Below are 22,573 nucleotides of genomic sequence, written 5' to 3'. Positions count from 1 at the left end.
AATGAAGGGGAAACAAGACTCCTGTAGCTGAAGGGCCAGGAAGATGAAAACAGTATTTTCTGTGTTAGTTTTCTTAATTCATAATTTGTTTCCATTTATTCTCTTGCACAGAGATCACCTGGTAGCAGTTTGCCCTATGTATGAAAGTTTAAATGTACATAAAATGCTGCATTTGAATGCTATGTATTTTAAATGCTGTAAAGGGAAGTTTACCTTAGGCAAGAGGTTCCACTACAGCAAAAGCGTCAAGAAAAGGCTGGTGTTTTTCCATTTCGATGAGCTGCCATTTTCTTTTGATGACCTGATGAATCATCACCAGAAAGGAAACACAAGCTGCAGAGCAATCACAGCAGGAAGCTGAAGCTTGAGAAACCTGTGTGTGCTACTTGGTGATGGCTAGCAGTAGCAATAGCAGTCTGCATATCCCACTTCTGAGTTTATGGCGCCTGTGAGAAAAGCCTGGTTTGTGAGCATGGATGGAGGGGAATGACATCTCATCCATTAAATATGATTGATGTGTGTGCACTACAGATCTGAAAGGGCTACCATGTCTCAAAGAGCTTGGGATTTGTAAGAAAGTATTCTAATCTTTCTCAGAACTGTTCACTTCCTAGATTACTTTGTGGAAGTGAAACTTTCAGACCGGCTTAGGTTTTCAATTTGGCTGCTTCCTTAATTTTTTTACATATATCTTTGTTAATAACTGCAGCTATCTGACATGACCTCGTGGTCCTATTTATTTGGGAGGTGGCAAAGCTGTCTCTAGGCTAATGTCGCTTCAAAATGTATAAAATGAGTTCAGAAGGAGGCCTCTCTACAAATTAAAAATAATAATCTGCACGTAGAAAACTAGCATTTCAACAAGAAGGGTTCTAGCCCTGCCTTCTTTCAGACATGCTACCTTTCTGTGTGTAGGAATCGTTTTGAAGTGGGGCAGGGTGAAGAGGGTGTCACCCTATTATGAGAGATTACATCTGTATTCTGACGTATGCAGCCCATACATTTACCACTTCGGTGAGAATGGCCATTTTGTGGTGTTGGCCACACTTGCACTCTCAAGAACACACTCATATCTTAAGAAGCATAACACCAGACCATGACATCAGACCATTTGCTTATCATGAAGATGCAATTTACCCCAACCAATTCAGTGTGTGCTTAAACTGCAGAAAGTTTACAAAGAGTCAACAATAAAGAGTAGAGATATAGCAACCTTGCACAGAAAAGGAAGGAAGGGGCTTTCATCTGTCAAATTGACTTTTTTCCCCTAGGAGGTTGCATCACATACTGATTTTGAAAGTCAGTAGTTGAACTAATGTTCAGGTTTGACAGCTTGCAGACATGACTGTGTCTTTGGGATTCAGCTTTGAACACTGGTATTTGGTATTGTTAAGAAACACAGGCCTATATGCAGTTTTTGTAACTTATTCTGGTAGTACTTGGGAGTCATAGTTTCAACATGACACGAGCAAAAGGCAGTTCAAAACGCTTCTGAATGGGGGGGAGAGGTTGAAATGGCTTGCGTAGGAATTTTCAGGCAATATGTCTTATACTCAAATGCATTCAAAGTTCCATACATACTGATCATCCTTAAATCTGGGAGATGTTTGATCTGCATGTGCGTGCATGCGTGCACACCCCCCCCCCACTTCACAGTTTGCCAAATCACCTGAATTCTGTAACCTGTGTGACCAGAGAATTTTTTTATTGAGCATTAAAAGGAAAACAATAACAAGGTATGCTGTAGCAAGCATAGGAATATGCTTGCACAGGATTTTGCAAAGCCTGCCTCCCCGTGGCAGAAAGTAGAGATGTCCCCACAAGTGGGTTTTGGTGGTCCTGGCCAGGAAGTAAGAATGGAAGGCTCACAGTATAAAGCAGGATTCTTTGTACCTTAACAGGCAGCGCCTTCTAGGAAGCAATGAAGACTAGCAGTGCCAATTCCTTTGGTCTTGTAGATGTGCAATAGCCTTTCTTGCATTGAATGGAGGGGTGGAGCTAACCCCTTTCCCTCCCAGTTCCATCATGCACTAGCAGAACTTGGGACGCCCTGGCTAGGATATGTAAGGGCATAAATCACCCACCTGAATAGCAAAAGTTACAGATAATCAACTATTTTCATCTTTATGTGCCCCAAGCATCCCCAATCATTGCCCATACTAACTGAGACTGACAGGAATTCTAGGGCAAAAATACCTGGAAGGCACCACATTGGTTAAACTTATTGGAATTACTTAATTATCTTCTTCAGTCTGAATTTAAGAAGAGCTGCAAAGAAATCAGGCAATAATACTAACACTAGGACTGTTGACTACAAAGAAATGAAATTACAGAGGACGTTTACTCAATAGTATTTTGAATACCCCTGTAAAGAACAATATAATATAGAGAAGACTAAAACATGGGTGTGTGAATCCCTTAATCTGATCCTAAAGCTGCGGAGGAGAAATAAATTAATCCATCTAATGTATCAGAGAGCCTCTAGCTATGTTAGTTTTAGCTAAACAATTATGCAACTCATTGCAGTGTCCACCATAGTTCTGTCATTTTGTCAAGTCAAAGTGCATTATTTTTAGAATGACAAAAACCACCTCATTCCTTGAGATAACCACATGCCCCATATAACAGCAGAAAATATTTCACTTAGCCATTATGTGGAATTTATGGCCATCTTTCAGTATGATCACCAAAACAAAATCATGCAGATTATTAACCAGGGAGAGGATGAGACAGCTATTCAAATATTTCAGTAGCTGAAGGAATGCTAGCTTGCTTCATAAAGTGTGCATTCATAAGACATTCTTTCTCTCCCAAGATACCTGAAATCAGATCCAATTAAGCCCTTGCATGGTCCAAAATATGTACCCCTGCCCCACCCGTGGCTTTGCCATTTTAAGCCTTCTCTTAACTTGGGGGAATTGTTTTCTTTTTCAGCCTTACACATATTAGCTTGAGAAAAGCTTATAAAGCAGTCCCATTTCCAAACTGGGCGTTGGAAGGTCATGGGTTAGGACTCCCAATCTGCAGGGCTGAGGTAGTAGAATTTTTCCTTTTGCCTAATGCCTCTTACACGGGAAAGAAAAAGGACCATCTACCTCGCCCAATTTCCGTCAGGCAGATGTTTACCACTGATACTCAAAATGTAGTATTTTGTTAAATGGGAAGGGCACAAAGAGTGGTATGCCAAGCTAGCATCTTTTAAATCCAATGGTATCAAAACTGAAGCAAGCTTTACTCTGAATTTTCTTTTGGAGTCATTATGCTTCACGGGTAATTGCAACTCTAGCAACAAAACGCAATTTGGAATCTCACTGTAAAATAACCATTACAAATGTCTGCGAATTTGTTTTAATTCTGTAACCTGGTTGATAGTAGTAAACTGAACAACGGAGTCAGAGAGGGATTTATGCAACACTTCCATACAAGTCAAGTTATAGAAATTGACCTTTATTTTAACACAATACTCAGTTTCTTTAACTTTTTTTGGTTTCATACAGTGACTTTTTTTAGTTCAGAAAATATATTGTAAGAAAAATTAAAAAACAAAACAAAACAGACACATTTTTTGACAGTGGCAAAACTAACAAGTTACAGGACCACATTAGAGGTTGTCATATCCCTATAATAGAGGCTGCAATTCTAATTAAATAAAAATCTCTATGGCTATTACACACCAAAAGAACAAAGCTTGAACAATGTAAGCTTCCAATTACATAGACTACCTAAATGTGATAAAATAAAGACTGGGGTAGGGGAACCTGAACAGGTTGCTTGAAGCATCACAGTCTTATGAAAAAGGAATCCACAGGATCTTGTTTTGTTCTTGATCAACTGTTGTCATGATCTGAGTGCAAATGATCACAAGAGGGGTCTCTGGACAATCCCTGTGAAAAGAAGGATCACCCACACCAATCAATCAGCATGCTTGTTTATTGCGGGGGGAGTTGAATTTGCACTAATCGTAACACACTGAAGCAACAAAAAGGAAGGGGGATTAATACCCCACTTCTTGGTGGTGATGATGTTCCACCCTTTCTCCCAAGAGGTCAAGGTGGTCATATGTAGGACACCCTCCCTTATCCTCACAACAACCTGCAGAGAACCAGGCATGTCAGTTGCGCTTTGTTTGGTTTCTCACCTGTTGTCGCTTATCAGTTCAAAAAGTGGCCTGCCTCTTTGGCAATAGGAACTGATGCTGTGAATGGAGGGAGTGTAATAGCGCCTGCACTGCCTGTTTCCTATATAAGCATCTCCACCAGCAGGTATATGAACTAGACCTCACTCTTGATGTGGCCCAGGAATCAGGAAAATGAAGGGAGGTGCATACAGAGTGTGCCTCTCTATGTGTTCTCACTGTACAGTGGTACCTCGGGTTAAGTACTTAATTCGTTCCGGAGGTCCGTTCTTAACCTGAAACTGTTCTTAACCTGAAGCACCACTTTAGCTAATGGGGCCTCCTGCTGCCGCTGCGCTGCCGGAGCACTATCTCTGTTCTCATCCTGAAGCAAAGTTCTTAACCTGAAGTGCTATTTCTGGGTTAGCGGAGTCTGTAACCTGAAGCGTATGTAACCCGAAGCGTATGTAACCTGAGGTACCACTGTATGGCCTTTGGGTTTGATGGTGGAATATGTAGGACCCAACTCTTAGCATCTTTAATGGCATTCAGGCGTGCTCAGCTATGCTTCTCATAGACAATGGTATCAGTTTGTCACTGAAGCACTTATGCAGATACAGCCACAAGAGATCACAAACAGGACATCAGGGAGGTCGGTGGGGAAGAGGGAGGCTTCAGCAATGGTGTCTGGCTTCTTAGAAGAGAGACAAACAGCAAGGCAGAGGCACACAGAGTAATTTTTTCAGGACACTGAAACTGCGTGTTGTTCCTTTCAGGGGACTAGTTTGAGAGTGACACAGGGAGAGGCCTAAGATAACGGGGCATCTTGTTTGTAACTCCCATTGAGCTTTGGGAAAGGAGAAAGGAACTGGGCTTTCTGGCTTTCACTTTTCTTTACCGTTTGTGGAAGCAGAGTTCTTTTTGTGGTTAGCAAAAGAAATCAGTGTTGAAGCAGCCAAGCTTCTGAGAACCTTCATTCCTGCTAAGAAAGCCTTTGCTGTTGCAATACAGCTAACAAAAACATAGCAAGAGGAGAAAGCAGCCAGGCCCCACGAGTATGATCCTCTAAGACAACTGTTTTGTTACTGAGCCCTCCGAAAGCTATTTTCAGTGGCATCAGGTGACAAAGTTTACATATTAAATCTAAATATGGTTAGAGGGACCCCTGTTATAGCATAATAAACCTTCATGGCTGAACAGAAGGCTAAGTTTAGTAGCAAGGCAGAAATATACAAAGAGATGATGGCCGTAGCAACAAGCCACTATTTACTAATATAAGAAGATGGCCGTTTATGGGTTTCGTTAATAAAACAGGCATGACTGGTTAATAATAATAATAATAGTAATAAAAAAAGAACTGGCAGGCTTATTCAAGGGATCAAGTTAACAGAAAATACAACACACTGGTGCTCACTTAGAGCCTATTAAATGCTTTTAGGGACATTCAAGTTGGATTTGCAAGGCAAAGCACAAGGGGAAATTTCCAGGAATTTCCTACCACCCCATTCTGGGGGATTCAGAGTTAAACAGTTAAAACTGCATTTATGATCAAAGCCTGTCATAGTTGCTTTGTTGCTCTACCACAGCAATCAGTGGAGAAAAATACCAACACAGCAAGAGTCTCTCATAAGGATATGTTGGCCTATTGCAAAACCTCCTTCTCAAGCAAAGTGTTGCAGGGTTACTCCATCCAATAACCTTGCTGCACTCCAAAAAACCTGACTATTTAGCATGTCTCCATTGCACAAATCCCACTGATTCCCAAGGCTGAGAGGGATCATGCCATTGAGACACCCTTGTAGGATCCCACAGTGGATCTGCATGCATAAATGAAGTTCCCTGTTTCTCCCTCAGCTTATCTCTAATTCTACCAGGAAACTGAACTTTCTGTACTTCTTGAGGGAATGGGGGGAACTAGTGCTTGGGGCTGAGAGAGTAACCACCACCCCTAAAGCTTGGAGGAGGAGGGGACTTCCCCTCAAACCTCCAGAAGCATGTCAACAGACAGCAGTAAAGCAAGGGGGGGGGAACCATGGGAGTGATGGGCAAACAGAAAATGGAACCACCTCCAGAGAAAAAAAATAAAATCATACTTATTGGTTGATTTTGTCATCTGCAAAATTGTTTTGAGCTCTGGGAGGTGAAGTATTACTTTTGTGAGACCAACTGGCGTCCAGTGTCTCTGGGTGTTCTTATGTCTACTGAAAATTCTGGCAAAATTGGACACCCAAGACCCTGAACTTGCTTATTTCCTCCTCCCTTTTGTGACATGTCCTTTAAGGTTGTAAGCTTGAGGGCAGGGACTACATTCTTTTTAAAAATAGTGATTTGTACTGTGCATATGAACTGACCACACAGTCCCAAGCAGTCAGAGAAACCAGGATATAGAGCAACAGACAGAATGGCTTCATTTTTCAAACAAACTAAAATGCTACTAGCCATTCTCCACAGTGTCTTCCACAGTCTGCTTGCAGTCCTCACTTGCTAATATTGGAAAAGGGCCTTGCATTAAAATGTTGCACAGGCAGTATCTTGGACATAGTCAAGTGCCTAAGTAACTGAGCAGGGGCTGACAGGTCCAGTTTGCAGCAGCAACCTATGTAGCTGGAAACAGCTATGGCACCATTCTCCCAACTGTAGCATCACTGCCGCTTACCTGGATCGGACTGGGCAGCTGCAAGCTCTGCCCCCCACTCCTCCCAGAAGCTTCTGCCAGCTTTTAGTGCCCGACATTGCTGGGTTTCCTATCCCTTGAGCTGACCATTCGGGAAATCCTAGCACGTAATACAGACTTAATGGTTGTTCCCTTTCTTTGAAATAGAACATGCTTAGTACTAAAGGGATGATTTATAATTCTTCTGGTTGTTATGGGGAACCAGGTGCTATGCTGTGATCTACACACAGGAGACTGCTAAGGGGGGGGGGGATGCTGTTGCAAAAAAATACACACACACATACAGTGGTACCTCAGGTTACATACGCTTCAGGTTACATACACTTCAGGTTACAGACTCCGCTAACCCAAAAATAGTACCTCGGGTTAAGAACTTTGCTTCAGGATGAGAACAGAAATTGTGCTCCGGCGGCGCGGCGGCAGCAGGAGGCCCCATTAGCTAAAGTGGTGCTTTAGGCTAAGAACAGTTTCAGGTTAAGAACGGACCTCCAGAATGAATTAAGTACTTAACCCGAGGTACCACTGTAAACACGACTCAGCTAGAGGAATCAGAAGCCAGCCTTCCACTTTGCTATTGTTTCCTTTGGCATACAAACCTGTGAAGTACTTGTTATATTCCTGTTCTATCTTCTGAGCAGTCTCAAACTGTTCTTTAGAATGTTTCTGCGTAACTTTGTCCCTCAGGAAGACGGAGTCTTTTTGCTCTCTAACACAGAAACGTAGAAAAAGCTCGTTAAATGCTTAATTTTTCAGGGGACACAACGCAAACCATTAGGGAGCTAAACAGATTTGCAGCCCATTTTAATCAGCATAGATATACAATGGTGTGTGCAGAGCGCCACCTGGTGTCCAATATAGGAAGGCTGCCTGATACACTGCAGCAGCAGGAGCAGCAGCAGCTAACCTTTGATCTGCTGCAACTGGCAAGGCAATCTGCCTTAATCAACAGGCACCTGCATAGTGGCAGTGCTGTCAACTGTGACAGGAAAGCACCCTTAGGGTGCTGGATGGCTGTCCAAAACATTTATATATAGGAAACATTGTTTATAAATGTTGCTTAAAATCCTAGATTTCAGTTATCTTTTATGAACCATAATTGTAAGGAAGCAAGCATTGAAAATTGTTGTGAAAGGTGGATATATGGAGTGTGAGTGCAGCTGCCCCACAAAGCCCAGTGGTTGCCACTTGGCTCCCAAAGCTGGCTTGCCTCTGTCACTCCACCTGGGCCTGGATTCCTGTTTTCTTATCAGAGCCACTTTTCAAAGTTACTTCTTCTGTACGGAGATCTCTTCGCTCTCTTCTCCCTCTCCCCCACTGGCAGTTTCATCTTGCCAAAACCTTGGGGTACTTGTCCAATTTTCACGTCTTCATTCTCTCTCCAATGCCTCCTGACTTTTGCACCTCTCCCTCCTTGCAAGGGTTTAAATATCATGCTGGCAGGGAACATCTGACGGGCACCTGGCTGGCTACCCCTGGTTTAAACAGCTTCTATGGAGCTGACCCGGCTTTTCCCTGTTCCCTTCCTAACTGCCTTACTTTTCTTTGCAAATCCTGGGGGCCTGTTCTTAATGCAATTATTGTACAGTACACCTTGGCCTTGAGGCATTTTAAAAGCATTAAAAATAGTAGCCACAAATGATTATATATGAATATAATCCTATGCAAATCTGTAGCCCTCATATGGAAAAAACCCCCACCCTTTACCAAGCATATATTATTTATATAGCATAACCAATGCACAGAAATCAGTTGTGCAAAGAAGATTTCTTCCACTTTGCCCAACGTGTGCATAACTAGAAGCACAACAGTATATGATCTGATTAAATAAAATCAAGCCTTTGATAATGCAGTGCAGCCCCATACTCAAAAGTCATAGAATTTCGAAGTGTAACCCACACACATCTATTTGGAAGTTACCCCTGAATGGGGCTTACTCCGAGGTAAGCAGATATAAGACTGCATCCTAAATGGCATGTCTAAGTGAAAGCAGATTTCCTGTTGCACACGAGAAAGCACTGGAAGCACGCCATCCTCCAAGCACTACCCAAATCCCTACAGCCACCACCCGGCCCACACCTCACACTTACTTGATCTGCTTGGCATTTTTGTAACGGACAAAAATGACGATTGGGTAGTTGTGAATGCTGTGGAGCCGTTCGATGGCATGAGGAGCAATGTCCAAGAGGCAGTGACAGTCCTGATGAAGAATAATTAATGATATGTTCAAAGCATTTCATGTGCATTTACTCAGCAACCCTTACAAACAGCTATGCAAGGCAGCTCAGTTTCATTAGCCCCCTTTTGCAGAGGGGGCTGGAGAATAACAGCTCACTTTAGACTATCAAGGAAATTCACAAGTGTCCCTGCAGCTTGCCTGCTCTCTTTGAGACAGTGCTCGAAACTCCCACTGTTCCAGGCGTATTTTGTGACATGTAATTTCATTATTGTGAGCAGTTTCTGAGCTATGGGCACAGTACTGCACTTGAGATTTCAGATTAAAACTCCACTTCCAGCTACTGGCTGAAAACTGGAGAAGATACCCTCCTAAGAATATTAGGGGGCGCGCAGGGGAAGGACTAGACCATGTCAAAAATGAACAGAATATTTTAGCTGCAGTTCGTTCATTTTCAGCTTTGTATTCTTGTTATTAAAAAAGCGCACCTAGACATTCCGTCTACATAACCTGGTACATAACCTGGGTTTAAGGTGCCATTTAGCTTCTAGCTTTCATATTTCTGTTTCTAGCACTGCTCTGAGACACCATTCTGGTTGCATTCCTATTCTCTCTCTGTATTTCTGTACTTTTTGCTTCCCCCATGCGACTTCTCACTCTCTCGCTTGGCTATCCTTCAATTTCCACCCCTCCATCACCAACACCGTGTCCTCTATCTCTCTCTAACAGTTCCTGTACTATTTAAATATACCAACAGAAGGAGCCAGGAAGTGCAAACACCTGACTTTAAACTCATCACCGGCCTAATATTCTCAAACCTGCCTCTCCCCAAGCCGTCTTTCCTATCTGCCCAGTTAATAACGGAAGGGGAGCCTGATGGACCAAAGGCCCAGCGCCTCACAGTGACCAGCCAGATGCCTTTGGGATGTCCAAATGCAGAACCTGAACACCATAGCAAATTTACTTAGGTCCAAGCTAGTTGTGATGGAGGCAAGCGGCATGTTCTTATTTAAACATACGTCTCCATTAGTGGGGTGGGCAGGGCATGCTTTTTTACCATGGAAGTTGTGCTCAGGTGAGCAGACCTGAAACTTCCAAATGGCCTAAAAGCACTTTTCTCATCAGCTTGGTTTACTGCCAGTAGCAGAGCTGGCCTGAGATAAAAGTTCCTGTAGCAATGGGACATGGAGAGAGGAGGTGGGGAGCTCAGATGGGTGCTCTTCCTGATAGAAGAAGCAGAAACCTCCCACTCCTCACCTGAGATTAATATTCTACTGCCTTTTAATTGTATTAAATTAAATACAATTTAATTTGGGGTACTTTTTTACTTTACTTATTTACTTATTAAATACAATTTAATTTGGGGGATTTACTTATTAATACAGTGAACTACACTGAGATCTTACGATGAAAGGCGGCATGTAAATTGCACAAGATCAACAAATGGCTTTGAGGTTCATTACATTCCCACACTATGTAAGTGTTGTTAAATAATGATAATATTGGCTGCCATGTTGCATCAGATTTGGCCCGTGAAGTGTAAGCTTAAGAACAGGGGCAGAAAGTTTGTTGAGTGTGCCATGGAAAGTTACTGCCATGTGCTCTGAAGCCAACAACACCCGAGGTTAGACTCAAACACACAACTTGCTGGCTCACCTACTTAGCCACTTTCATCTAGGGATTACAGAATCAAAACAGCACATCAATCCAGTTTTTAAATATAAGAATGTAAACGTAATTGGGAAAGGGCCGTATTTCTATCTCCTTGTGCGTTGCCTCTTCTCCAAAGAGTTCAGATAAGTTTTTGTGTGGTTCCAGACTGTCTCCCACTCAAGAAGCTGGCAGGCCCAAACTAGTTTAGCTACAGCAGAACTGTGGGTGGGTGCCTTTTTTAAGAGGAAAAAATAAAGCTACGAGAGAGAGAGAGAGAGAGAGAGAGAGAGAGAGAGAAAAGAAGCACCTTCTCTGTTATCTCCTTTACTGAGGCAACAGTTGTCACATCGAAATGTCCACTCCTACGTTTATAATCTATGAATAAACAGTCTTTCACACCCCGCTCGATGGCTTGTTGAGAAGCTTTCATCACCTCTGTTTTGGAAGAACAAAAACAAAGAATGGTTTATTCATTTTTACTTTCACAGGAAGGTGGCATTCGGATGCTTCAGACCCAAGTTTTCCTTTGCAAACGTACAGTATATATATATATATAAAGCACGCTAATATTTAAACCAGTTAAAAGCAATCATTTGGCCTTATGTCTACTGAAGGGCTTAACTGGATCATCAAGGAATATGCACCCACAGCTGCACATTCCCCACAATGCAATATTCGCATAAGCTAATACCATGATGTTTTCCCCCCTTCTAGAATGGGGAGGGTAGAGGGATGTTACATTGTGGCCAGGAGAATGGAGAGAGAATGGCGGGGGGGGGGCAGCACTGCTGGCGTCTCTCCTGCCTCATTCAATGTAGGACCACACACAGAGTCTTGGGGAAAAGCAAGGAGGCTGTTGCAGCAGTTGCCCTGTTGGCTTCGTAGCACGACAACTGCTTCATAAACCCATACTTTAATAAATCCATGCCGGGACAACTGTTTAATAAGTCCGTGCTGTCAAATGAGGATTTCCAGGCTGCATGCATAGCTGTCAGGAAGCGCTCTCCCCAAAGGAGCAAGCAGATAAAGAGTTTAATAAATTGCACAGGAGGGAAGGGAGACCATGATGCTAATCTCTGCACCATCACTTGGTACTTCTGCTTAACCAGGAGTGTGAAGCAGCACCTGTACCTTGGCTGATGATTGCCATCGTGGCTTGTATTTACTTTCCTTTTGAATTGAAAACAAGGTAATGGCGTTGTTCACAACTCATATTTAGCAATTTCCCACAGTTGAGTCTTTCTGGCCTGTCTCTTCCCTATACACACTGGAAAGAAACAAAATACGACTCTTGGATCAACCATTGCATCCAAAACCAGGGATCAGTTTGTTTCTCTCCCAAAAAGCCACTTCCGGACATGGCCAGGAGGTGGGGTTGCGGGCTTCACGCTCACCCCACATGAGCGGGGGCTGGTTTCAGCCCCCGCGAGAGCAGGGGAACCCCGGCCGCGTTGTCTGCCCAGCCAGCCAATCAGGTTGCTGGGGGGCGTGGCCTGCCCTATTTAGGGCCGGGGCTCGCCCTCTTTTGCCGGCTAGCATAGCAAAGGGGATCAGGGATTGGTTTCAGGCATGAAGGTATTGGCGGCGAGCAGTTGCTCGAGTGGCGGTTAGGCATTGGTAAGGAGGGGTTTAGAGGATGTGGGGGGGGAGGAACGGCATCACCTCCCCCCAGAGAGCGAAGGGTGGTCCGATAAAGGACTCCAGGGGGCGTGGCCCTGTCCGAAGCCTATGGAGGTGTGGGCCAAAGGCACACCCCCGAGCGGTGACCCGGGGGAGCTCCTAGTTGACGTGCCTCAGCAGGAGACTCCCCCTCTATGGTGTTAACCCTTCCTGGTCTTCAGCAAATGGGCTGGAGCCGGATAGTCGATAGGACCAATGCCTAAGCCAATGCCTCTCATTCCTGAATTCAATAAAGTTGTGGCTTAATTCGCCCATTTAACCTTAATTCTGGTGTCCGGTGTCTTTATTTATCCTTGGTGGGGGGCGGGAACTCGCCACGCAAATACATAGCCCATATTTGTTCTTGATTCTAGTTTTTTGGGAGTGAAAAAAATCAACATCTCTGGTTCAGAGATAACACTAAACCAGGTATTGTGGTTTGTTTCCTCTGTGTGCTGGAGGGGAGAAGATGAATTCTACAGTAAGGAGAAGAGACTTAAGAGGAAAGAGAGCAGAGGGAGAATTATAAACTGAAGAGGGAGAGGAGGAAAGAATACCTAAGAACGCAGAGCAGCACAATGGCCAAATGGGCAAAAGAAAAGAGGTATTTTAGAAGGGAATTCTTGCTGATAGAGGGTGTGTGTCACCTGAATTACCCATAACACCTAAGCAACCATTGTTTTTCTACTGCTCCCTCTGGAGACCAACTTTTTGTTACTAGAGGACCTTCAAGTGCTGACATACTTACCAAGAGGATACCGGCACAATTTTCCTGGAGATTCCTTGACTAGCATGTCCTTCACAGCATCAAGTAATGGCCCTAGAATAAGCACAGGCCTGGGAGATGTGCAGTCCACTTTCTGGACTCGTTGATAAGCAAGGTTTACAGAATCTGGAGAGAAATGGAGAGTTGCTTACATGATCAGGAAAATAAATAAATAAAAGAATGCAACAGTTCAAGGGCCCATGATAGTGAAGGTAACTGAGGTGTGGGACAGTCGCTGTCTGAATATTGTGAATCTGAATTCTCTAACAATACAAAATCTGAATAACAATAATAATAATAAAAGCCCGAACAGGTAATACAGAAAAAGATCATTGGGAACAACTGGAGAAACTCCACATTGTATAGCTAATGATCCAAATCCATACTTTTTAGCTACCGTGAATAGCAGATTTATGGGGACATGTGGAAATATACTTTAAGAAGGGTTATGGGACATGCTAATCAGTCTTGTATGTAAAAGATTAAATGTGTGAGAGAGTGGGACATGAGATACATGATATTTGGCTGGCACCGAACAGCTTTGAACATGCAATGGATATAGCAGGCTGATTCTCCCCCGCTCACACTTGCCTCAACTCTTCTGTTTTGTTTTGTTCTGAAACCCAAAGTCATAGGCCCTCCTTTACCAATGTGCAAATAAACCTAGATAATTTTGTTGTGGGCTAAGCAAATTCAGTTAAGACACTTGCCATCCAAAAAAGGGATGGAGTCTGTGCTGATGGTGTCAAGAGCTAGCAGTTCCTTTCCATCTTTGGACCCGCTACGTTTGTGCTTGTGCTTCCTCCTAAAGAATGACCTCCGAGCTGCTGCCAATGGTGTCTTTGCAGAGCTGTTTTCATCTTTAGCTTCGGGCATGCTGTGCCTCCTGTAGAACTCCTGCTCCATCCTGCAAAGAGATTGTGGGCTTAATCGGGCAACATCTGAACTGCTCTCAAACAGGTAGCAGTAAAACCAACGATGGATCTTGAGACAGGCCTCGCTATGGGGTCGTCTGTAGTTGACTTGAAGATGTAAGTTTGGTTCTGAGCTAAACCAAACCATGACTTTATTATTATTTTTTAAAATTTTTTCCAAAAAAATTTATTGGTTTTCACAAAATTAAAAAACAGACTAACAAATAAACAACAAACATAAATCATAACCTTATTAAAACTAATCTTCTTAACATTATTAAGTGACTTCCTCATATCCCCCTAGTTGGATTTCAATGAATATCATTTTAACGGTTTTCCAAATCAAAGTTCTTAAAATCTTAACTTAGTCACTTAACATCAGTCATTCTTCCCAATTCAGCATTAAACATAATAATTCCTCGCATTACTTATTTAAATCCTAGGCCTAGCTGGTAATTGCAAGCTTTTTCCAATTAATTTAACTTGATGTATTTAGCTAAATAGTCATTAAATTTGTTCCATTCTTCCTGATACTCCTCCTCATTCTGGTTGCGGACTCTTCCGGTCAGGTCAGTTAGCTCTGAAAAGTCCATCATCTTCATCTGCCATTCTTCCACAGTTGGTAGTTCTTGCATTTTCCACTGCTTAGCTAGTAATATTCGAGCAGTTGTGGCATACAAAAATAATTAAACATCTTTCTTGGGCAATTCCAAACCTGTTATTCCAAGAAAGGCCTCTGATTTCTTTATAAATGTATATTTCAACATTTTTTTCAATTTGTTATAAATCTTTCCCCAGAGGTCTTTCACTTTGGGGCAGGTCCACCACATGTGATAAAAAGTTCCTTCTTTTTCTTTACATGTGTGTGGTGGTCATCTAAGTGGGTAGGTATAGAAACGTGAAGCACAAAGTGAAGAATTAAAAAATAGTAAGAATAATGGAGTCCCATACAAAAGAGGAGAGCAGGTATGGCCACACTAGAACCCCATGATTCTACAGTTCCAAGGTAAGATGGAGGGAAATGAAGTGAGAAGGTTGGTGAAATGCTATTGCAAAGAGGGAGAAAGAGAAGGATATGATCAAAGACCTGAGAGTGAGTGAAAACCAAAAAAAGTATAAGCTGGCAGCCACCAATTGGCTGCATATACACCATGACATCAGGATCTTAGCTGAGGCAGCAGTGCCCAATTCTGCCCCTTGATCTTAATCTCCTTGATCTTTATTAAAAAGCAAGCATTAATTTGGTGGATTAAAGGGGAAAATGTGGTGTTCTCTTATGTTCCAACCCATGGACCAAAATTAAATATGGATGCCATCCATCCCTGTCTAAAAGTGCTGCGGCATGACGACGGGAAGCCACTTAGGCTGTCCCGGAATAAAAGCACAAAAACAAAGTCCTTTCCATTTTTAGGAAGTAGGCAACCATTGGCAGCACTAAAAATGACTTGACGGAATAGTTTCTTTAATTGAGAGTTATTAAAACATGCCACCTCTCTCAAGTAACTTTACTGGGAAACTCAATACCCCCTCCAACATTAACAGCAAGGCTTTGAAGAACAAAACGCTTGGCTTTTGTTCATACTTCATCGTAACTGCCCGCTTTTAGCAATGAGGCAAACGCCATTTGTATCTCAGAGATTTAATTACATGTATTTGCTGGGAATCTGTCCTCTTTCCAGCTTTTGGGCGTTTTCATCCAGCTGCCACACCATCCAGCAGCCAAAGTTCCCCTGCGGCAGAGTGTCATCGACGTACAAAATGTCATCCTTCTTGAAGCTCAAGTCCTGCTCCACTTCTGCCATCCGGTCATAAAGTGCCCTGCAAAAAAAGAGAGATGAAGAGACCCTTTTTATTTTATTAAATTTTCTTTTTCTTTTTGACAAACTAATAATCATAAATAAATAAGAATAAAAATGTACACCCCACCACCGAGACCATTCCATTGTAACTATCCAACCTCCCAAAATTTCAACACCTCTTGCGATGGTTTGACCCCTTTCTGTTTTAACAGTACAAATTCTGCAAACACCCTCCATATCTCCTCAAAATCATTTTACCTGCATATTCCCCACCTTACCTTAATGGCATGTGTTAATTTATCATTAATAGCTATATCCCTCACCTCTTTATACCATTCTTCCATTTCATATTCTGCTTGCCCCTTCCTCAGTTTTCGAACAGCTTAGTTTCCGAACAACTTGGAACCCGAACACTGCAAACCCGGAAGCAGGTGTTCCTGTTTTCAAACTTTGCCCCGGAACCCAAACGGGGTCCATGAGCTTCTGTTTTTACTGTTGCGTAGCAAATTTCAGTCCCTTGCATAGTAATTAAGCCTTTACTCTTCCCGTTTCTACCCTTGCACTGTTCATTTGGGTCCCCCCCGAATGTAATTAAGCCTTTTTTCCTCCCTCTTCTGCCCTTGCACCACTCATCTGAATCCACCCCATCATAATTAAAGCCTTCCATTTCTGATTGCAGTGTTCTGAGGTGATTTTTGGTGCTTTTGTTTTTGCTATTTTTCGCGTTTTTATGGCTTTTTAATTTTTGTGATTGTTGCTTGTTTTTTGTTTTATGATTGATTGATTGATTGATTGTGTGACTGCGGAAAGCCCCCCATCCAAACAATGACTATCATCAGAGACTTCCGGGTTAGCGCCATCGGTAATGGCGCTAAGAGGATGACTAAGAGGAATTTACTCCATGAAAACTGGGTTTAGCCGTCACGGCGAAGGCGGAGACCCTTCAGAAATCACAGGCGGGTGAAGCCTGTGAACGTGGGATTTGGCGGGCACAATTTGCGCCTCCCCTACTCGCGAGGAAACCCGTTTTCGGGGCTCTGGAGCGAAGTGGGGTGAGCAGCGCGGTGCTGTGAATCGACTGCTTTTTCCACGGAGTGAAGCCGCACAGCCGTTGCCGGAGAGCGCTGACCTTTTCCTGTGAACAATTGGATTCTAAAAGATACTACCCGTGAGTAGAACAAATTGGAAATTTACAAAAGAAGAAAGATTCAATTCGGAATTGTAGCGGGGAGGCATAAACAGGAAGTCCGCCTTCCGCTTTTGTAAACAGAACAAAGCAAAGAGGCTGCAAGCTAGAGTCTTGGAGAGTCGATTGGAAAGGATTAATTTAAACCTCAAAAAATAGTAAATCCCCCGCCTGGGAAGCAGGAGAAGGGGGGGGAAGTTTTGGACTATATATACCTGCGAGAGAGAGGGAAGGAAGCTAAAATTCCATTGCTCAGAACCTGGGAACGGGCTGCAAATAGGACAATAAGGCTGCCGTATCTGAAATGCGCTCTGACTGCTAGCTGTCAAAGAGAGATACATTGTTTTTAACTGTTTCTAACTGTCCCCCTTTGACTTTAAAAGGGAGAAAAAAGTAACTGAAAATCGAAACTAAATTTCCTGCTTGAGTTATGTTTTAAAAGGAGTTATTTTGGATCAATACAAGTACGGATTGCAACTGTTTCCCCCTAGAGGAAGTTTCTGAAACTGTTATAAGAGCTGGATCAGGGGAATTTTCCACTAGAAAGATAAAACTGCCTGACTGTGGGATTGACCTTGGACTTTCTGAGTGTTATGGCAGATGGGAAAGAAAAAGTAGATTCGTCACTCCCAGAAAAAAAACAAGATCTGGGAAGTCTTGGCAGCGAAGAGCGTCAGCATCTGGTCCTTCTGCCTCACCTGTAGCTGTACCAACACAACCCAAACCAAGAGGAATGTCATCAGAAGAAGCTTTAGGTAAGATAAGCTTTAGGTAAGATTTGCATTAGGTAAGATAAATGAATCTTTGGAAAAACTTAGCAGGAAGGTAGATGCGACAAATGTAAAAGTGGATGCGTCAAATGCAAAGGTGGACGCTGCAAATACCAAAATTGATATAAATACAGAAAGTATAAATAGTTTGGGACAAAAGGTGAATACCAACATAGAAGCGATACAGAAATTGATACAGAAATCTGCTTCGACCTGTCAGATTGCAGAAGAAACTAAGGGAAAAGTTGCTGCTGTGGAAGTCAAGGTAACTCAATTGGAAACAAAGAGAGTCTCAGATATACAGAGACAAGTTGAGGACCATAAGTTGATTCTTTCTATGATTGAGCTTAAGGAAAAAGAGACGAACTTGAGGATCAGAGCTGTACCTGAACTGGAGAAGGATAGTTTGATAGAATTTCTTACGCAGGAATTTGCAGAGTTTTGGAATCTGGATTTGGAACAAGAAGGAGTGAAAATCGTGAGTGCTTTTAGGCTTGGAAGAGGAGGAAAGAAGAATAGAGTAAGAGACTGTTTGATTACCCTCCGATCTAAAGAAGAGAGAGATAAAATTTTGGGTTGGCACTTTCAGAAGACTTTGGAAATACTGCAGACAAGAGTGGAAATATTCAAAGATATCCCGAAATACCTTTTGGACCTTAGGTCCAATTATGGAGATTTGGTTGCTCTGCTGAGAAGGAACAGAATCATCTTCGGGTGGGAATTTCCCCAAGGCCTATCCTTTAGCTTTAAAGGAAGGAAAATAAAAATAAGATCAGTTGAGGCCAAAGAAAAATTTCTGAGCAATCACGAAGAGGATCTACAGAAGGGACTTGGAAAAGAACCAGGAGCATCGGACAGAAGATCATCAGATAGAGGACTAGAGCAAAGAGTACTGGACAGAAGATCACCTATACTGGACATAGCAAAGCTATCTTTTGGACTGGACTGCCGAGCGAAAGGGATATCAACACCACCGACAGAACAAGAGCAAGCACTGGGCGCAGTTGGAGGAGATTTAAAGTAACTATATCATGGCACTGCAAATATTAAGCTGGAATGTTAATGGGATGAACTCCCCTGAAAAAAGACGAAGAGTCTTTCATGTATTAAAAAAAGAACAATTGGACTTGATTTGTTTAGAAGAAACACATGTGATAAGGCTACATAGGAAAATATTGACAAATAAAAGATTGGGACATGAATTCATTTCATCAGACAAAGTTAAAAAAAGAGGAGTAGTACTTTACGCAAAGGAGAGCCTATCACCGAAATTTCTTTTTAAAGATGACCAAGGAAGATTTGTGGCAATTGAAATCCAATCACAAGGAGAGAAATTTTTTATATTAGGCATTTACGCACCAAATGAGGGAAAATCGGAATTTTTCAAGAAGTTACATGAGACTCTGATGGACTATATGGACTATAATATGATTTTGATGGGGGATATGAATGGAGTGGTGTCTACAAATATGGACAAGGCACAGAGACAGGTAGTCACTAAGGATGGTAGACAACCAAAGACTTTCTTTGATATGACTGACAATATGGATTTAGTTGACATTTGGAGAATAAAAAACCCTCTGGGAAGAGAGGGAACCTTCTTCTCAGAGGCCAAAATGACATGGACAAGAATTGACCAAATTTGGGTAACTAGAGGGCTGGCTCCAAAGACTAGAAAGGTGGAAATATGCCCTAAAATCTGCTCCGACCATAATGCTGTAAAGATGGAATTGAAACTAACACCAACTGGCTCCTTCAGATGGAGGATGAATGACACATTGTTTAGGAATGAGGAAGTGACTAAGAAGGCCCAAAAAACTCTGAGAGACTATTTTGAGATAAATATGAACACCACTGTAGAAAAAAGAGTAATTTGGGACGCAAGCAAAGCGGTTATGAGAGGATTTTTGATACAACAGAATGCGATTCAAAAGAGAGTCCAAAATAAGAAAAAAGATAAGATTTTGGAGAAAATAAAGGAAGGAGAGAAGAAACTGAGAGTGAAACCAAAGTCGCAGGAGATTCTGAAAGAGATAAAGCTACACCAAGTACAATATATGAAAATGATGAACCAGGAAATAGAATGGAAAATTAAACAGATGAGACAAAAGACATTTGAATCGGCAAATAAATGTGGAAAACTGCTGGCTTGGCAAATGAAAAAAAGACAAAAACTCAACACTATTACAAATTTGGAAGTAGAAGGAAAAAATATACAGAATCCAGTGGAGATTAGAAAGTGTTTTCAGAGGTATTTTAAACAACTATATACACAGGAAACCCAGAAACAAATGGACATTGATCGTTTTTTGAAAACAAATGGATTACAAAAAATCTCTCAAGAAAATAAGCTAATGTTGAATTACAAAATAACGGAGCAAGAGGTAGAAGGGGCCATCCAGAATATGCAATTGGGTAAATCTCCAGGACCGGATGGTTTGACTTCAAGATACTATAGATCCCTGAAAGAATGGGTAATACAGCCATTAAAGGAAGTTTGTAATGGAATATTGGAAGGGAAAAGGGCACCAGAGTCGTGGAAGGAAGCTTATATTACACTTATAGCGAAAATAGAGTCTGAGAAGACACAGCTTAAGAATTACCGCCCCATATCTTTGCTTAATGTGGATTATAAAATTTTTGCAGACATTTTGGCTAAAAGATTAAAAAAAGGTATTAGTAGAAGAAATTCATAAAGATCAACCTGGTTTTCTCCTGGGCAGACACTTGTCTGACAACACGAGGAACATAATTAATATTCTAGAAAAGTTACAAGTGAATATTAATACTAAAGCAGTTTTGATATTTGTGGACGCGGAGAAAGCCTTTGACAATATTTCTTGGAGTTTTATGAAGAAAAATTTACAGGGGATGGGGGTTGGTCAAGGTTTTGAAAATGGTATAGGCGCAATTTATTCAGAACAAAAGGCTAAATTAATTGTGAACAATGTAGTGACGGAAGAATTTAAGATAGAGAAAGGAACATGACAAGGTTGCCCAATCTCTCCATTGCTTTTTATATCGGTCCTGGAGGTTCTTTTAAACATGATTAGAAGGGACCAAACGGTTAAAGGTATACAAGTTGGAGCTAAACAGTACAAACTGAAAGCATTTGCTGATGATTTGGTATTGACATTATAGGAGCCAGAATCTAGTACCAAAAGAGTACTGGAACTAATCCAAGAATTTGGACAAGTAGCGGGATTTAAGTTGAATAAGATGAAAACTAAGGTTTTAGAGAAAAATTTAACAGTGACGGAGAGAGAAAGGTTTCAGAAGGAGACAGGACTAACACTGGTTAAGAAAGTGAAATACCTAGGGGTTAACATGACTGCTAAGAATGTGAATTTATTTAAGGATAACTATGAAAAATGTTGGATGGAAGTGAAAAAGGATTTAGAAATATGGTCAAACCTGAAGCTATCATTGCTAGGCCGAATTGCTGTGATAAAAATGAATGCATTGCCAAGGATGCTGTTTTTGTTTCAAACATTGCAAATTTTGGATAAAATGGAGTGTTTCAAGAAGTGGCAGAGAGATATCTCTAGATTTGTCTGGCAGGGCAAGAAGCCTCGAATAAAATTCAAGATATTAACTGATGCTAAAGAAAGAGGTGGATTTGCCCTGCCAGACTTAAAACTTTATTATGAATCAGCCGCTTTTTGCTGGCTGAGAGAATGGATGCTTCTTGAGAACACTGACGTGCTGGATCTAGAAGGCTTTAACAATGTTTTTGGGTGGCATGCATATTTGTGGTATGATAAGGTCAAAGCACATATAGCGTTTAAAAACCATATTGTCAGAAAAGCACTGTTTAATGTTTGGATAAGATATAAGGATTTGCTTGAAAATAAAACCCCAAGGTGGTTGTCACCAATGGAAGCGAAGGCTCAGAAAAAGCTCAATATGGAGGCCAAATGGCCGAAGTATTGGGAAATTTTGGAACAAGAGGGAGACAGATTAAAACTGCAGAGTTTTGAAAAATTAAAAAATAGAGTGCGAGATTGGCTTCATTATTACCAGATAATGGAGGCATATAACTTGGACAAAAAAATTGGCTTCCAGGTGGAAAAATCAAAATTGGAAACAGAACTGCTAGATCCTAAAATTAAGAACTTGTCAAGAATGTATAACTTGCTGTTGAAATGGAATACTCAGGATGAAATGGTGAAATCTGCTATGATTAAATGGGCACAAGATGTTGGACACAATATTATGATGGCTGACTGGGAACAGTTATGGACCACAGGTATGAAGTTCACGGCATGTAATGCCTTAAGAGAGAATATAATGAAAATGATTTACAGGTGGTACATGACACCAGTCAAGCTCGCAAAAATCTACCATTTGCCCGATAATAAATGTTGGAAATGTAAAGAGACTGAAGGTACATTCTTTCACCTTTGGTGGACATGCCCAAGGATTAAGACTTTCTGGGAGATGATCTATAATGAAATGAAAAAGGTATTTAAATATACCTTTTTGAAGAAACCAGAGGCCTTTCTCCTGGGCATGGTCGGCCAATTGGTGTTAAAGAAGGATAGAACTTTCTTTATGTATGCCACAACAGCAGCAAGAATACTTATTGCAAAGTACTGGAAGACACAAGATCTACCCACCCGGGAAGAATGGCAGATGAAGGTGATGGACTACATGGAACTGGCGGAAATGACTGGCAGAATCCGAGACCAGGGCGAAGAGTCAGTGGAGGAAGATTGGAAGAAATTTAAAGACTATTTACAGAAACATTGTAAAATTAATGAATGTTAGAAGGATGTTGGAATGATGTTATGTGACTTTAGCAGAAATGATACAAAGGATTTGGGAAAAACTGACTGTTAATTGGTGAAAGGAGGGAAAGTAAA

The 22,573-nt window shown here is 41.7% G+C and overlaps 1 protein-coding gene and 1 long non-coding RNA gene across 3 annotated transcripts in view; both read right to left on the bottom strand.

Moving 5' to 3' along the window:
* LOC310762933 (disks large homolog 5-like) overlaps positions 1-22,573 on the bottom strand; it is a 32,660-nt gene that overhangs the window by 3,478 nt on the left and 6,609 nt on the right. The window contains exons 7-13 of one of the 2 annotated variants that reach the window (XM_083614766.1): positions 15,601-15,771; positions 13,750-13,946; positions 13,022-13,165; positions 10,922-11,049; positions 8,876-8,985; positions 7,385-7,494; positions 214-333 (exon numbers count right to left, since the gene is read on the bottom strand). In XM_083614766.1, the coding sequence (XP_083470892.1) occupies positions 215-333; positions 7,385-7,494; positions 8,876-8,985; positions 10,922-11,049; positions 13,022-13,165; positions 13,750-13,946; positions 15,601-15,771 (979 nt within the window). In that variant the 3' untranslated portion in view covers position 214. Of the gene's footprint in view, positions 1-213; positions 334-3,426; positions 3,885-7,384; positions 7,495-8,875; positions 8,986-10,921; positions 11,050-13,021; positions 13,166-13,749; positions 13,947-15,600; positions 15,772-22,573 lie in introns of those variants that run through there. The other variant, XM_083614767.1, reaches the window with a different exon arrangement.
* On the bottom strand, positions 11,075-13,014 carry LOC310763101. The gene is made up of 2 exons (XR_014548482.1): positions 12,606-13,014; positions 11,075-11,947 (listed from the first exon to the last, which is right to left on the bottom strand). It is a non-coding gene; the product is annotated as an uncharacterized lncRNA (long non-coding RNA).

The sequence above is a fragment of the Podarcis filfolensis genome (assembly GCF_964270895.1).
Source record: "Podarcis filfolensis genome assembly, chromosome: 5".
Lineage (NCBI taxonomy): Eukaryota > Metazoa > Chordata > Lepidosauria > Squamata > Lacertidae > Podarcis > Podarcis filfolensis.
The sequence above is the reverse complement of the archived record's forward strand: the minus strand, read 5'-3'. Positions and strand labels throughout refer to the sequence as shown.